Source organism: Archocentrus centrarchus, chromosome 4, assembly GCF_007364275.1.
Source record: "Archocentrus centrarchus isolate MPI-CPG fArcCen1 chromosome 4, fArcCen1, whole genome shotgun sequence".
Taxonomy (NCBI): Eukaryota; Metazoa; Chordata; class Actinopteri; order Cichliformes; family Cichlidae; genus Archocentrus; species Archocentrus centrarchus.
Window position 1 is genome coordinate 13,741,587 of NC_044349.1, and position 17,265 is coordinate 13,758,851.

At 40.2% G+C, this 17,265-nt stretch overlaps 1 protein-coding gene across 1 annotated transcript; it reads right to left on the reverse strand.

Moving 5' to 3' along the window:
* Nucleotides 1-7,481: 7,481 nt before the first annotated feature.
* ndufs7 (NADH:ubiquinone oxidoreductase core subunit S7) lies at nucleotides 7,482-12,965 on the reverse strand. The gene is made up of 8 exons (XM_030728001.1): nucleotides 12,882-12,965; nucleotides 12,010-12,046; nucleotides 11,325-11,396; nucleotides 11,123-11,243; nucleotides 10,555-10,734; nucleotides 10,185-10,231; nucleotides 8,848-8,936; nucleotides 7,482-7,867 (listed from the first exon to the last, which is right to left on the reverse strand). The coding sequence occupies exons 1-8, from the start codon at nucleotides 12,895-12,897 to the stop codon at nucleotides 7,770-7,772; spliced, it is 660 nt and encodes a 219-aa protein (XP_030583861.1). The 5' UTR covers nucleotides 12,898-12,965; the 3' UTR covers nucleotides 7,482-7,769.
* Between the last annotated feature and the right edge of the window lie 4,300 nt (nucleotides 12,966-17,265).

The window sequence follows — 17,265 nt, forward strand, 5'->3', positions numbered from 1 at the left end:
CACCCCACGGAGACTCACCTGTTTCAGGTCTTTAATCACGCAGCATCTTTTACACCCTGCACAACCCAGTTTTAGAGCAGCAAATATATCACATGTTCAAAAACATGCTTTGTAATGAGTTTCACAAAGATGTCCACCATGGAAACTCTGCACACTCATATTTATGTGAAATCTGACTTAAAAATGCCAAATAAGTGCAAAAGTTTTCAGTAGTATGTCAGGAGTGTGGTTCTAAGAAGCAGTGGTGGAGGAATTTCTAATACCACGCTGCAGAAATAATGTAACCAGTAAAAGTCTGAATATGTGATTTAAGTGAATGTATGCACATATTATTGGGAAAAAAAAACACAAAGTATCAGTGCAGAAAATGGGCCCTGTCATTGTTGTATATTTACACTCACCAGCCCCTTTGTTAAGAACACTGGGTCAATTGCTCATTAATGCAAATATCTTATGTAAATCAACCAACCACTTGGCAGCAAATTTAGGCATGTAGACATGGCCAAGACGACCTGCTGAAGTTCAAAGCGAGCAGCAGAATGGAGAAGAAAGGTGATTTCAGTGGCATGGTTGTTGGTGCCAGACAGGCTGATCTGAGTATTTCAGAAACTGGATTTTCCCACACAACCATCTCTAGGTTTACATAGAATGGTCTGGAAAAGGGAAAATATCCAGTGAGTGGCAGTTCTCTGGGTGAAAATGTCTTGATGATGTCAGAGGTCAGAGGAGAATGACCTCTGATTGACTGCTTTGTGCTGATAGGAAAGTAACAGTAACTCAACCAATCTTTACAACCAAACTATGCAGAAGAGCATCTCTGAATGCGCAACACCCTGAAGCAGATGGGCTACAGCAGCAGAAGACCACAACAGGTGGCACTCCCATCAGCTAAGAACAGGAAACTGAGGATACAATTCACATGGGGTCACTAAAATTGAAAAATAGAAAATTGGGAAATGTTGCCTGGTCTGATGAGTCTTGATTTCTGCTGCAACATTCAGATGGTAGGGTCAGAATTTTGTGTAAGCAATTCAGTTCAGTTTTATTTCTATAGTGCCAAAATAACAACAGTTGCCTTGAGGCACTTTAAAACCCTACATTAATAAACAACATGAAAGCATGGATCCATCCTGCCTTACATCAACAGTTCAGGCTGTTGGTGGTGTAATGGGGTGGGGGATATATTTTTGGCACACTTTGGGCCCACTTTGGGCACCAACTGAGCATCACTTAAATGTCACAGCCTACCTGAGTATTGTTGCTGACCATGTCCATGCCTTTGACCACAGTGTACCCATCTTCTGATGGCTGCTTCCAGCGGGATAACGCTCCATGTCACTTTGTGACTCCATGTCACAAAACCAGAGGTGCGAAGTAACGAAGTACAAATACTTCGTTACTGTACTTAAGTAGATTTTTCAGGTATCTGTACTTTACTTGAGTATTTATTTTTCTGACTAGTTTTTACTTTTACACCCTACATTTTTACACAAGTATCTGTACGTTCTACTTCTTTTATTTTCAAAACAGACTCGTTACTTTTTAACACGTCAGGGAGAAGTTTTTATTTCCGGTCAGTGCGCCGTCAAACATCAAGCGATCTGAGCCTAAACGGAGGATTAATAACATAAGAGACAATCGTATTGGTGTATCCTCCATCACCGGGGCTTATCGGGTACAAAGGGATTAAATACGCAAACCCATATAATTAATGGATCATTTATATCAGGGGTTACAGCGGGCCGGACCGAGTCCGTAAGTTGTGCTCGCGGGACATAAACAGGTTAGCTAGCGCTACTGAAGTGGAGCGAGCATAAAGGGAGTCACGTGTGGCAGGTAAATGCAACGTTTCTAAATGCTCAACAAATATCAGCAAACACACAAAGTGTGTGCAGTTTGTCACACAGTGTGTCTGCCAGGGCTGGACTGGGACAAAAAATCGGCCCTGGCATTTTTTACTTAGACCGGCCCACAACTATGTCTTAAAGCATTTGACACGGTCTTACTCTTATTCAATGTGGGCATACCTTTTGCTAATAATACCTATAAACTTTTTTACACTTGGTTTAGTAATGCTTAAATTGAGAAGCTTTTACTTATCATTTAGCAGTTTTAAAATCTGTTATTTCACCTGTTTGAGGGCTTTTTAAAACATATTTAACCAGCACAGAGGCTACAAATTCAAACTACTGTGCAACCTTTCAACAGACCTTTGACCTAAATATCTAAAATGCTATGATGTAGCCTAAAATTGACTCTTGCTGCTCATGCAACCGTTTGCTATTTTATCAGATTAAAGTTCTGTGGCTGCCAGATTATTATGGAGTAAGATAACTCCATAGGATTTTGGGAAGTATGCAAATGCAAATAAATACTGATACTAATCAATCACCATTGCTCATCATTCTCATGTAATAGAGCTAATGTTACCTGATAACTCTGTCCCTCGGTTTCCCTTTCCAAAGCCTGCATCTCGGCTGCTCCTCTCCCAGAAGAGGGGCCTGAAAGCTGAAGGCTCTGCCTCCCATTCTACTCTTAAGTAGGAACCACAAGGAAGCCAGCAGTCTGAGAGCTCTATTGGGATTATATGGTACTATGAGCCAATGAAGAGAAGCCAATATGGGAGAAATCTGCTCTCTCTTCCAGAATTTTGGATCAGCTGAAGGCTTTTCAGAGAGCTTTTAGGACAGCCTGATAATAACAAATTTCAATAGTCCAGCCTAGAAGTAATAAATGCATGAATTATCTTTTCAGCATCACTCTGAGACAGAAATATTATTGTAGCCTACTGATTAAATTAGTGTTGTTACAAGTGTACAAATCTGGACAGTTAGAATAGTCTCTTCTTTCTTTTAGGAAATTGGCATTTGTAAAAAATTAAAACAAACAAAAACATTTCATGACCAATGTGGGCAAGCTTGGGGGCCCCCTGGTGGTCAGCCGCATATGTCGCCTATGGCTCTGGTCGGCTCTGCCTACAGCCTGCTGTTGCTGCAGCATTGCTGTTACAGAGGATGTGGAGGCTACAGCAGTGAACATGTCTTTACACATTTTGTAGCATCTACACAGAGACACTCTGCAATTTCTTTGCAGGTAACTTCCCTGCACCGCCTTTCTGCCGCTTCGGTTTCTCCGTGTTTCCTGTTCTTTAACACACGCGTTCAACACTGAAACTAGCGGAATTACACTGGACCACGCAGAGAAAGGGTGGGGCCGCTTTCATCCTATATCCTGATTGGTTCCATCCACTGTCTATATTGAAGATGGGCCAATGGGCCGCCCCCTCTGAATTGTGGGCCGGTCTCTTAGAAAAAAACAAACAAAAAACAACAGCGTCGGCCCCTGAGGACTGTCGGGCCACCGGCCAAATGCCCGGTACGCCCGATTACCAGTCCAGCCCTGGTGTCTGCTATCTAAAAGAAGAGCTGCTGTATTTCAGGGAGAGCAAAGAGAGAGAAGTTCACTCAGAGATGGAGAAAGAGAACAGGAGAGGAAGAAGAGAGGTTAGATTTAAAGGTAAGGACTGAAAAACAAACTGAAGTATGCTGACTTTGTGTAATTCAAAGATTATATGAAAATACTGCAGTTTAGTACGTAATAAACAGGTCAGCTTGTTGTACTGTATTTACAGTTAAGGTCTGTGTTGGTGCACAGAGGCTGTGTTCATGTCAGAGTTACAGGTTACATCAGTGCAGCAGAGATGAATTTGAATCAAAGCTGCTGATGCTGAGATTCATTCACTGAATCCAACATTTCTACAGCCTGTATGCTGTCAGTGTAGGGGATGGAGATCAGCTCAGATAGCTGTGAAATACTGGGTTACATCTTTGTGAATTCAGTTCATCCACACAGAGCAGTAAACCTCAGAGCAGCAGCAGCAGCAGGTCAGCTGATCACAGCCTGCACAGCAACATCATTTACTGCAGCTCACAATAGAAAGCTGTGATTCTTCTCCCCATGCAGAGTCACTACAGCTGATCTTAGGGTTCCTCCACCTTCTGAATCCCACTGTAACCCCTGAGTATCCTCATGTTGGTGTTTAGGTGGAGGCACAGTCACCCTCTACTATGGAGAATAGAGCTGTGTTTAAATTCCCTTTCACAGTTTGTGTCCTACATATCAGATTCAAGCTGAGTGCATTCATTAGGATTAAAATTTAGATTGGAATAACGTTTCTATTCTCATGTAATATATGATGAGGTTCAGTTAGCTTTACACAAAAATAGCAGGTAGAAACGTCCTCCAAAGAGCTACCTTTACTTTCTTACTTTGAGTACATTTTAGAGCCTGTACTTTTTTACTTTTACTTAAGTAAAGAAGTTGAACCAGTACTTTGACTTTTACCAAAGTATTTTTTAACACAAGTACTTGTACTTCTACTTAAGTACACAATGTCACTACTTTTGCCACCTCTGCACAAAACTCAGATAATCTCAAACTGGTTTCTTGAACATGACACTGCACTCGAATGGCCTCCACAGAGCATCAGGCCTCATTCCAATTGAGCACCTTTGGGATGTGGTGGAAATGGAGATTCACATCATGGAATATGCAGCCAACAAATCTGCAGCAACTGTGTGATGCCATAATGTCAATATGGACCAAAATCTCAGAAGAATGTTTCCAGGTCTTTGTTGAATCAAAGCCATGAAGAATTAAAGCAGTTCTGAAGGCAAAAGGGGTCCAACCCAGTATTAGCCAGGTGTAAGCAATAATGTGACCAGTGAGTATATATTATGCATGCCCACAACAAAAGGAAAAAATGCTGAAACAATGAAAATCCTATTAAAAACGACCAGTTTAAAAGTGACATATTACTGATAATTTGTATATATAACTGTAGGTGTTAATGTTCATCCTTCTGCATAATGAAAATGTCTTTCATTTCAGTTCACTGAGGTCACCACAGAGTACACTGTACACTGTGTTTTAATTTATGGTTGCAGATAACGGTGCACATTACCAGAACATGTGGAAATAAGTTACCACCTGGCGCAGACCCATTAATCATTAGATGGATGTGATGATGCAACACCAAGCGGCAGTCAGGTGGGAAACTACAGCAGCTGGCAGATCCGAATCAGGACTCATATTTTTGCAAGTGAGTCAACACTCTCGTGCAAAAAGAAGAGGCAGAAAAAGAGATCTTATACCCAAGAGAGCAAGAACAAGACACAAGGACTGAAACAGTTGGTCAATTAACTGAAATATGCAAAATTAATCAATCTGATGGCCATCCATTAAAGTTGGGTAATTCTACTTATCAGTCACCTGTAGGTATGGAGCAAACAAGTGATACTTAGTGACACATATGCATCTATCAGAAGTCTTGACCGTCCTCTTATTTCTTTATATTTTGCCAGGAAAATGGGAAATATGTGCTGCAGTCTTCTTCCAGGCTTCTTGAAGGACATTCAAAGCTCTTCTTTAGATTCTGGCTGCTTTTTATCCATTCTCTGTCCAGATGATCCCACATAGCTTCAATAATGTTGAGGTCTGGGCTCTGGAGAAGCCAATCCATGACTCAAAGTGTTCTTTATTGTGTTTTTTCTATGCAGGTTTGCTTTTACTGCATTGGCAGTGTGTTTGTGATCATCGTCATGCTGAAAAATGAAACTGTTGACCATCAGACACTTTCCAGATGGTATTGCATGGTGGATCAAAATCTGATGGTACTTTTCTAAGGTTCATAATCAGATTCCCACATCACTGGTTGAAATGCAGCCCCAAGCCACTACAGAGCCACTCACTCTTGTACCTCTCTCCTGACCTCCATACACAGGAACAAGGATTTGAACCAAAAATTTTTAATTTAGTTTCATCACTCTATTAGACCTGTTACCACTTATTTTCAGTCCATTTCTTGTATAATTTGGTATACCTCAGCCTATCTCCCTGTTTCCCTTCCTTAAGAATGACTTCTAGACAGCCACTCTTCCACTGAGACCATTTCTGATGAGGCTTCAGGGAATAGTAACTGGATCAACTGAAGGGTGAGATGCACCTCTGACATTCCTATTTCTTAAGGACTTGATTTTCAGACACTGCTCTTCTGCTAGTTTTTAAGCCTGACACTTTTTTCTTTGTTGTCTAATTTCCTCAATTTCTTTAGGACACACTACTGAGACATCCCAAGTTTTAAGCAAACAGTTCTTTTTAGCCATCACCTTCTTGGTACAAAAATATTTTTTGCCTATTGAACTGTGTTATCTTTGACACTTTTATATTTAACTGAAGAAATGGGAACAAATTAAGTGTTTTTTGTGACAGGCTGCTAGCAACAAAGTGCTTCAAGATACAATTTAATATTGGTTCTTTGTTATGCATAAACACAACACTGGTTCATCCATTGAGTTAAGTTTCTTTTTTATGCTTGAATGGTTCATAGTTCATAGTTCATAGTTCAGTGTTAAGTTAACCAAAAAAAGCATTCATGTGAAAATGGTCAGCTACAAGGATTGGACTGAAAATGAGTGAAAAAAGCCAAAGTCCAAAGAATAACATTAAAAGACCTTTGAAAAGTCTGGAGTACTATTGCTCAAGACCACTTTCAAAATTACAAGAAAGTCTGGCTCCTTGGAAGCAAATGACAAAGTCTTCACTTTTGCACAGTACTGTAATACACTAATATATTAATTGCTTTGTTGCAGATATTTTGGATCATTCTTAATGATTCAGTAACAAAATATTGGGGATCATAAAGGTAAATATTGAGATCTTTGATGTCAAATAATACCAGTCTCTTTTGGACGAGCCTGTGAACTATGATACAGCGTTTCAACTCAGTGAGACTAAACGATCACAAACTACAGGTTTGAAATGGTTGATTCATCTTGGCTCCTGCTGCCTTTTATTAGGCTTCGGTAATTGGGTATACATTACGTAGATTAATTGGTAAAACCACTACTCAAACATTTAACTGCAAGCAGCGTGAGCTGTCAGTATAACCTATTTTACTTTATTTTTGTATCTTAACCGCCATGACAGCATCAATGCAAGAACAGGAGAGCAAAGTGGACTCATCTTCGAGCTACACTTGAGATGCGGTAAAGAAACTCTGCATACATAATGACACTTGTGTTTGGATGGCACAGTGGTATAGTGTTCAGAACAAGAAGGTTTGGATCACCCTGTGCCTGTGTAGGCCACAAGACAATGCATGTTAAATGTGGATACAATGCAGTGGTGTAAAGTGGTCTGTGTGGTCAATAAGACTTAAAAACTCTATATAAAGCCAGCCCCTTCCACAGTAGCAGAACATGCAGACTGATCTTTTCACTCCTTCGTGTTTGGGTTTTAAAAGCCCATGACCTCAGAGACAACCAGTCAGTACACAATAAATATACACTATGCTTTTAATCAGTGCAGAGAGTGCTTAAAGACCAGTGAAGGTCAGGGCTGGTGATCACAGGAGCCACCTGGTGGCTGAGACTCGGCTCTGGTGGCCATAGCAGCAAAAATGACAACAGCTGTTACAAGAATGGATTTTCATGTGAGCTCAGTTTATTGAAAATAACATTTAAGATCCTGAAATATGCCTCTCATAATTTATGTTCATGAATGATTTCTGAGAAATACAGTTTTTCTGATGGCTACTTGAAGACGTCTGAATTAAATTTAAAGCTGTAACTGAAATATGCAGCAGTCTAAATTACAACAATGACTTTAATGAGGTTCGTTCCTGCAGCTCTACATGGAGGAGGAGCAGCGCTCCAAATGCAACCAGAAACACAATGCTTACAAACGAGATCCACACATACAGTTCCCATTCACTTCCTATACCAGATCCTCAACTTCTTCTCACGCTTGATTTTCTTCTGCAGCTGTAAAGTCCCATAGAGAAGAGCCTCTGCAGTGGGCGGACAACCTGGATGGAAAAAGCAGAGCATTTATTATGTCGCCTTTAATAGACACATGATGCCACATTATCCAGTAACTCATTTATATATCTCTGTAGTGATGCTAAATATGTGACACATTTATGCCCCTGAAAGAAATATGAATCACAGTTTTAGAGCTCAGGGACATTAGCATTATTAAGGCTACAGCAATACGCAGTTATTTCCTGTTTAAAACAATCTATCTATATTTGATTGCTGCTGGTGAAACAATTACTAGTTTTCCACTGCTGTTACTATAAATACAGCTGCTACAGATTAAGCACAAGTACTTGTCTCCCCTTCTCCTGCTAGGGTTGTAACACTTGGCGAGCAGGCTACAGGCTGCAATGACCATAAACTCTTACTGTGAATAAAATGTTGACTTTAACTAGCATTACCAGGGTACACAAGACCAAAGAATTTGAACACACCACCAAATGTGATGTCATCTCTTTGCAAAACCTTAATCTGCAGATACATCAGCTTCCATCGTTCTGTGACGGCTTTCCGCACGGGTCTGTGTCCAGTCAGCCACAAAAGCATGAGTGAGCTCAGCCACTGATGCCGGACCATAAGGCCCACAGGCAGTTTCATAAAGGCTGACTACTGCCTCAAATCTAACTGATAGCCAGTTTAGCTGCATCCCAGCAGATAATATATGTCTATGAAGATGGAAAAGGTCACAGACCGAAGAGGCATGCAAATATGCTGGCAGAAACCCTCAATTTGATCATTCTCAATAAACCATCTACAGTCACAAAACACTGGATCCAGGCTGCAGGCCAGTCAAGTTCTTTGACAATCAGTGATGACATGTGCTATCACTTATGCTTGCTCTAAAATGCAACTATAGAGATGGCAATCCATACATATATTTTTTGCTACTCAGTGCATGTTTACACTACATTTTCCACTCTCATTAATAAAGAATGTGCATATTTTATCCTTCCTCAGTAGTAAACTTTACCTGGAACATAAATGTCCACCGGTACGATTCGGTCACAGCCTCTGACCACAGCATAGGAATAGTGGTAGTAGCCTCCTCCATTAGCACAGCTGGGGGGAGGAAAAAAATCATGAGGACAATTTGGCTGAATGTTTTCATCCTATCTCTATACCTGTACATATAGCTCTATTTAAGCTCCCGGATTCAAATGCAATGACATAGCAGCAACATTTAATTTCAATGTCACAATAAAAGCAGTTAAAAAAAAAAAAAACAGACACAGCTGAGTTTCATATTCAGCTAAATTATGGATTCTGATTGCAAAGATTTGTTACATCCTAAAATCCAGCGCTGCCTTGATTATGCTTGACCTTTTCCTCTCCATCTCCTCTTTGAAGACTGTGTGGTCTCTGACTGACTGTGATTGGCTCTGGGACTAAAGTGCAGCTCAGTCTGATTCCCAGCTGCAGTCTGAAGACTGAGCTGAGAGAAGCCCAGTCCAGCTTTTCAACCACACTCATGTTGTTACGTTTGTTTTATTTATAACCATCAGAGGGGAGTTTTCAGGCAAGCAGTTTGAAACACTGTCTCTTTCCTATTGACTACAGTGATAATCCTGTTGTTGTAATGAGTGTTTGTATTTGCATGAAGCACTCATTTAACCACCTTGGACTGGGACAGGCTTACTTTACCTAGTTGATAAATTCTGTATACACTAAAAGCAGGGGTGTTGCTGCCCATTTTTTTTTTCAATCATTTATTCAGTAGGTTAGAGCTCTGTTAGTCTTTTGACTTCTTTTCTTTGATTCTGCAGCACCCGCAGACTCTTTTTCCTCTGCAGTTTGCCTCTCTTTTCAATTAAAAAAAAACAAAGCAAACTTTGCTAAGCCAGCTGGATTTATGCAGCTTCTCTCTTTCCTAGCAGAGCTGAGTCATGTCAAGTATTAAAAACCTCATCACGATGACCCGAAGGTATCGGGATCCTCAAAGCTAAAACAAAGTGATCTCAGCCTTTCTTTACACTGTGATATTTCATCCAGCGTGCACCTCTAATAACTGATGGCTTGACTCTACAATGCCACGATTTAACAGCACGCAAGAGTAAAAAGTATAAATGTGGCAAATTATTTGACTTTGTGAGACTGTAAATAATTAGTTATTTCAAAAGTACCTTGATTGTTCAGGATCAGCAGCTTCAGCATATTAAGCATTTATATGGTCTCTTTATCACAGATGCCCAATATTTATTTGATTGACCCCCCCCCAGCAAAAAAAAAAAAGAAAGAAAAAGAAAAAAAATTGATCAGTGGATCCCTAGTTGGAATAAAAAGATTAGAGGAGATCTCTTCAGGACTTACCTTCCCATGGAAATGACGTATCTGGGCTCAGGCATCTGGTCATACACCTGTTAGAAAGAAGAAGTCGTTCAGACGCTCTTATATAATGTCCAACTAAGACCTAATCTGTAGATTCAGCTGGAGCAAGGCTTCGTGCCAGTCACTCGATCCACCGGCAGGCTGCTCATAATCCAGCCAGCATTTACACAGCTATACTGCAGACAGAGACAGCACTGACTGTGTCTACAAGCTGTGAGTGAAAACACATTTTTCCATTTCTCCTTCATTTCCCAACTTCATGCAGCAGCTATACTGTTAAAATCATCATCAGTTAAACGGCAGTTAAGTGCACAAAACTGATGATGATTGTTTGGTGCTGGCCCTTTCTCACCTTGCGCAGAGCTGGAGCCATCTTATTGGTCAACGTTCCCGCCACGATCATGACATCAGACTGTCGGGGACTCGCTCTGAACACGACCCCGAAGCGGTCCATGTCGTAACGGGGAGCCGCCATGTGCATCATTTCCACCGCACAGCATGCCAGGCCAAAGGTCATAGGCCACAGAGAGCTCTAAAGAGGAAACAGCAGTCATTGTTTTTGGTGTTTCCGGCCAATAACCCACAGCGTTCACGGTGTTATCAAGTTTTATTATCTCTGTGAGTGCTGAACTCCATATGTGAGGTATGTTAACAATAATCCAAAAACTCTTTAAGTTACTTTATTCATTTTAAGATCCATAACACCATAGTTATAAAGACAAAGAGATGAATTTATAAAGGGCACCCCCACAAGTGATGAGACATTTCAGACCACTCCCTAACAATCATACAGGTGATGGTGGAGTCATATCCCATATCTCATTTTCCATTTGGTATGTAATGAAAACACAGCAAACATTCATGACTCTAACCCAGGCACGCAGAATGCTAATACAGCTCACGGCCTCTCATCTACTCACCCTGCGAGCCCAGTTAACCAGGTCGTCCAGCTTAGCAATCACATACTCGCCCTTGTTGCTGGCTACAGATGTAGGTTTGGCTGCAGCCACGGCCGTGCTTTTCTCTCTAACTGGTACCACGCTGCAGCAGAAAGAGAGCAGAGCTTTACTATGCACAGCAGTTTCAGGGTAACTGTTACCACAGAGTGTCTCATAAACTCACCTTGTGCTGGTGTTATCATTTTTAGCAGTGCTGTGCAGGCTTTTGTTTTGAAGAGCAAAAACTGAAATGGGCCTGTCGCATGGGGAGCAAGAAGAAAAGTAATGGTGAGACAAAAAAAAAAAAAAAAAAAAAAAAGGTCATAGCAGGATGTTTATATGTTAAAAGAAGTCCTATCAATTAAAGAAAGCACCAAAAACCTCTCAGCTTCACAAGAGGACAATATTGCAACATTAAAATGTGAAATCTTATCATCATTTGATGGTACCGTGTGATGGACAGATGGGGGGATTTCTTTGAGGAGGATGCAATGCTGATTTCGCCTGAGCCTTCAAAAGTTGATGGTGCTTTAAAGGATTAGCATGCAGGCTGACTGCTCCTGCTGCCAGTGTGGAGGCATAAAAACTAACAGCAAATGTTTCAGTCTTTGCTGTTTAGTGTGGGTTGTTTCATCTTATTTTCTTCAATAAAAAGTCAATGTGAAAGTTACAAAAAAAAATGTTGGGAAGTAAAATCGGGTGGGTTTGAAAAAACTTTTTTTCTTAGATGACTGAATAAAGAATTTATTTTTAGTGTTAAATATAAAGAGCAACTCATATGAAGCGCATGATACTGTAACAGATGTAATCAGGACAAGGCCAGATTAGAATAAGTTTCAATAGAAGAAACAGGATTACAAGGTTCTTACCTTGTTGAAAAAGAGCCAAATATGGCCAGGCGAGGTGCTGCAGAAATAAACACAGAATAAAAATATTACACAAAGTGAAGAAACTTTAAATACAAGAGATACAGTACAAGAGCTGGAGATACAAGCTAAATCTGCAGCACCAGGTCAGGACAAAAACCTTCTACATGCCAAACGTAAACTGCAATATCTGGTCACTTAATATCAGCCTCCAGCTCTTGCTTGAAATCGGCAAGTGCACAATTCCCCAGAAATAAAGCATAACACCAAAATCTAATTAAACGCGTACAAAATCGCACTAAAAACTGAGGGAGAAACATCTATTAGGGTAAAAATTTTGGTTTTTCTTGCTGATTGTTACACATCTAATTAAAGCCGAACAGTAGAACAGGTCTTCCTCGTTTCCTTAACTGTTGTTCCTCGATGTAAGGAGATGGCAAACTCCGGTGAAAATCCTAAAATTGCAAGGTTTTTACAGGAAGCCTGGTACCATAATCAGCGCTTCATAAGCTGATTGCACGCATTGGAGTTACGAGGCACCTGGTTTAATCCGATGACAGCGCAGATGTTAATATACTAAAATAACGGGCAGTCTGGGTGGTTTAAATATGTTTGTCAGAGCGTGTCTCAGCGGATATCTGATTCATATGACAGCTACTGCTGCCGGATAACCCGGCTAGCCGCTATGCTAAAGCAGACAGAGCAAGGTCAGTGTGCGCGTCCCCTAAAAGTTACGAACCAGCCTCCGGACACAGTCAAACTGCTGAGCAGTGCACGCCTATCTGCTCGTTTTTAAAATACTGCGAACGACCTGAGCGTAAAACGCCAACAACAGCTCCTGAAAAGCGTGTAGTTTCAGTCAAAACATCACTCACCAACCGACGCCGCCATCTTTGGGATTCTGGTTACATCAAACCGACTCCTGTCGCGTGGGAGCTCGACCTGCAGAGGGCGCTGCTGCCGCGTGAAAACAACATACCAAACTTTGGAAATGTTGGTGTATAAATGACGAAAGGTTATTATTTTAGAGAAAAGGCAGGAGTCCAGATCTGCACAAATGATGACGATCATAATGAGAAATTAAAAAAAAAAAATTTCTTTGCAAACAAGATGATTTAAAAGTATTTCCCCAAATCCCAGAAGTACAATTCTTGTGGAAATTTTTTAGACTTTACATTTTATAAATACTGAATTCTTTAAAAGATCTGGAATCTCTGCACACCTGAGGCAGTGACAGGTGTCACAGTGCAATCCCGATCCAATGGCAAGAATTTAAGAAGTAACCAAACAGGTCCGATACAAGATCCTGTATTTGGAAATTTGGAAGGAACTTAAGGGTCACATTTCGCCAGCCAAATATAAGAATATCGATTTAGAATAAAAACATATCATAATCAAATGTATTCTGTGTATTATGTAAATATTATTTCAAATTATTATAACTCCTAAATTCTTCTATATTTCTTCTATCTATATTATTAAACAGCCTGATCACAGTAATTATTTTAGTCTTTAAGTAGCTGTTTGGCGCCCTCTGTGGAGTAACATTGCTACTGACGAACTTGGACACCTCTGAGGGTGACTTAAGACTGTAGTTTCACATGTATACATGCTTTAAAAACTTTGCGGTGATTAAAAAAAATCAAATAAACTCAGAAAAACTAAACTGAAAAGTATGCACAGCCACTCTCTGTCACACAATCAGATTGAAATCATTTAGCTCATTCACACATTTTCTGACATGTCCCATATCTCAGGTGCAATAACAAATGATTTTCCCCCCACCATAAATAATAATCTTGCCCACCCACAGTGGCTCGATGCCCCATCACTGGGGCCCATCCCACAGTTTGAGAACCATATCAAGTGTCTGCACAAGGAAACAGAAAGTAAAGGATTTATGTCTTCAGTCAATAAAACATTGTTCTTTTATCCATCCATCCATCCATCCATCCATCCATTCACTTCCGCTTATCCTGTTCAGGGTCGCGGGGGGGCTGGAGCCTATCCCAGCTGTCATAGGGCGAGAGGCAGGGTACACCCTGTACAGGTCGCCAGCCTGTCGCAGGGCCAACACAGAGAGACAAACAACCTTTCACACTCACATTCATGCTCTCATTCACACCTATGGGCAATTTAGATTAGCCAATTAACCTAACCCCAGTAAGTTCTTTTATCAAATTAATTTAATTTTCATTACCCATTTTATTTACTTTAGAGCAAAAGCTAAATCCTCTGGGCTCCACAAAACACATAATGTTTCATTATTGGCTAACAGTCGCTTTGAATTCATACTTTTCTCTGAGAATTAAACTAAAATTCAGAGCTTTACTTCAGAAATAGTGAAAAACATTAATGAAGTTGTAATTACTCTTATTCTGGCGAGCACACGAGAGCAGAATCTGCAGGAGTTACCTCAACAGAGCTGATCTTTGGACTTTTACTCACCTGTTAGGTAATCAGAGGGGAGCAGCAGCCTGGCTCTGCTGGTTGAGCTGCATTCAGGAGCATGTTGTCACAACACATACATTTATTAAATCAGACATATCAAAGTCAAATAAACCTCTCATGTCACCCGGGGCAAATTTATAAGCTGGGACTGTGGAAAAAAAACCCTCCACCAGTGAAAAATATCGGTGTGCATGACTTCATTCACTAGAGTGGATATTATTTTATGATCGCAGACTGTTAAACTTGTATTCTCATTTTACATGTTAAACCATGAACACCAAGCAGAGCAACCCAACTGTTTATACCAGCATGTGAACACAATAACATCAAACACTGCTGGAGCTCCTGAGCAAGCAAAGCACATGTTGGAGCTGCTCAACGGCTGAAAGCAGCAGTCTGTGGGTTTTAGTCTGAGCGCAGAGAGCAAAGGGGCCCATAAATTCTTACTCCAAATTATTTGATCCTACACGGTCTGATTAATTGCAAATTTGTTGAAAACACTGAAGCAGAACGTTGACTACCCCATGCTGCATTTAACTCAAAATAAGCTCATGTGGTCATCCTGCATTTCATTATTAACCCACAGAAATCTCCTAATCCATCACAGATGAGTTGTAATGCATAACAATTTGAATATGGATGAAATGAACAAATATTCACATTTTAAATGTTTAAGACATTATTAAACAGTTCCCCTAAATGGTTCATTTTCTGCTAATTTGCTGATTGAGAGTGCTAGTTTGTACAAAGTTCCTGAAGAAATATTGAGACTGACGTGGACATGGGTCCAACGACAGCAACAACAAATGTTACCTCTCGGTCCCATCGGGAGGAGGATGAACAGGAAGCTATTCTAACATCTTGGATTTAAAATAATTTATTTGAAGTCTCACGAGGCTGCAGCAAAACAGAACGGATGCAAAACAAGCAGATCATCAATCAATCTGGCAATTATTTTTAGATGAATCATTGAGTGTGTAAGACGAGTCTCGAACTCAAATTACTTTGGGGCCACTGGCCTGAACGAACGCTTGTTTAAAATAGAGAACTCCAGCTGACACTGAAAGCAGTTTACAAAACAAGAAGTCTGTTTAGGAGCTGTAGCAGAAGAAGTTTATTCAGCTGTCACGGAACAATTTTTTTTCAAAACATTTTAAAGAAATCCCTAAATGTATTAAGTATATGCAGTACTGAGCAAATGTCTTTAGCCAACCCTTTATTTCTTTATATTTTGCTAGGAAAAAGGGAAATAGGTGCAGTAATGTATTGAAAGCATGAGCAAGCATACATAAAACTACAGTATATCAAGCAAAAACAGAGTTTGTACAATTCTAACAAGCTTGAAAGTCAATATTTGGTATGAACACATTTGTTCTTCTGCACAGCCTGAACTCTCTGAGGCAGCTTGTATTTTCTTTAAGGCGTCTTCAGGAATAGTTCTCCAGGCTTCTTGAAGGACATTCAAAGCTCTTCTTAAATGCTGGCTGCCGTTTGTTCTGTTCTCTGTCCAGATGGTCCCACATTGCTTCAATAATGTTATTTTTGTATGTTCTCGTGTAATTTGGCATACTTCAACATTTTCTCTCCGTTCCCCTTCATAAAGAACATTTTCTTGACAGCCACCCTTCCACTGAGACCATTTCTGATGAGGCTTCAGGGAAAGTAGATGGATCAATGGAAGGACCAGATCTCTCAGGTCCTGTGTCAGGTCTTAGCTGGATTTTTTCCTATTTCTTAAGGACATGATTTTCAGATACTGCTGTAGATACCTTTTTAGGCCTCACTTGTTCTCTTTGTTGTCCAGTTTCCTAAACGTTTTTGAGGACACACTGCACAGCATGCTGAGATATGCCAATATCTCAGCTAATGGCTCTTTGGGAATCACCTCATTGGTGCAAAAGTACTATTTTCAGCCTGTCAAACTGTGTTATTGTTGCCATTTTTCATAGATTCAACTAAAGAAATGGGAACAAATTATGTGTTTTGTGACTCAACTCAACTGCTAGTCAAGTGCCTGAAGATACTATTTACAATTGGTTCTTTGCTAAGTTGCATGTTGTGTAGACACAGCACTGGTTCATCCCTTGAGTGAGGTGCCTTTTTTATGCTCGGATGATTCATAGATCAGTGTTACGCAGCGTAACAAACAAAAATATATTCTCATGAAAATGATCAGGTACAAGGACTGGACTGAAAATTAGTGAAAAGCAGCCAATGTCCAAATGAAAAATTTTGAAAGACCTTCGGAAAACTTGGAGAACTATTGCTCAAGACCACTTGAAAGTCTGGCTCCTTGGAAGCAAAATATATAGAAATGAGGGGTGGCTCAAGACTTTGGCACAGTACTGTATAAAACAGAAAATTAAAAGAATCAAATAAAGAGGAAAAAAAAAATCAAGAAAAGCCAAAACCGTCTCATGGGGTTGAATGGTAGTTTCAGACATTTGGTCACAAACGAATGAAAACTTCTGTGTTCCTTTAGCTGCGCTCAGCTACGTGGTCCAACCTTTGGAGCTGCTATTTAGTCTGACCTGCAGTGCTTTGTAAAACTTTACATTGCTCTTACGTTGAAAAAACAAAACTGTGCTGGTTGTTTATAACGTGCGTGTGGTTCAATCTTTACTGTAATTTGGAAAAGTCAAATAAATCTTTGCATTTGAGGCTAAAAAATCTGTATTTGGATTCAATATATATCCTCAGTCAACAAATCTACTTTAATTATAGTAATCTGGATCCCTCAGTATTCTCCAGCTGAGTCATTTGTCAGACGAAACTAACTGTATCTTATCCCGTTTTTGTTTTGGCCCC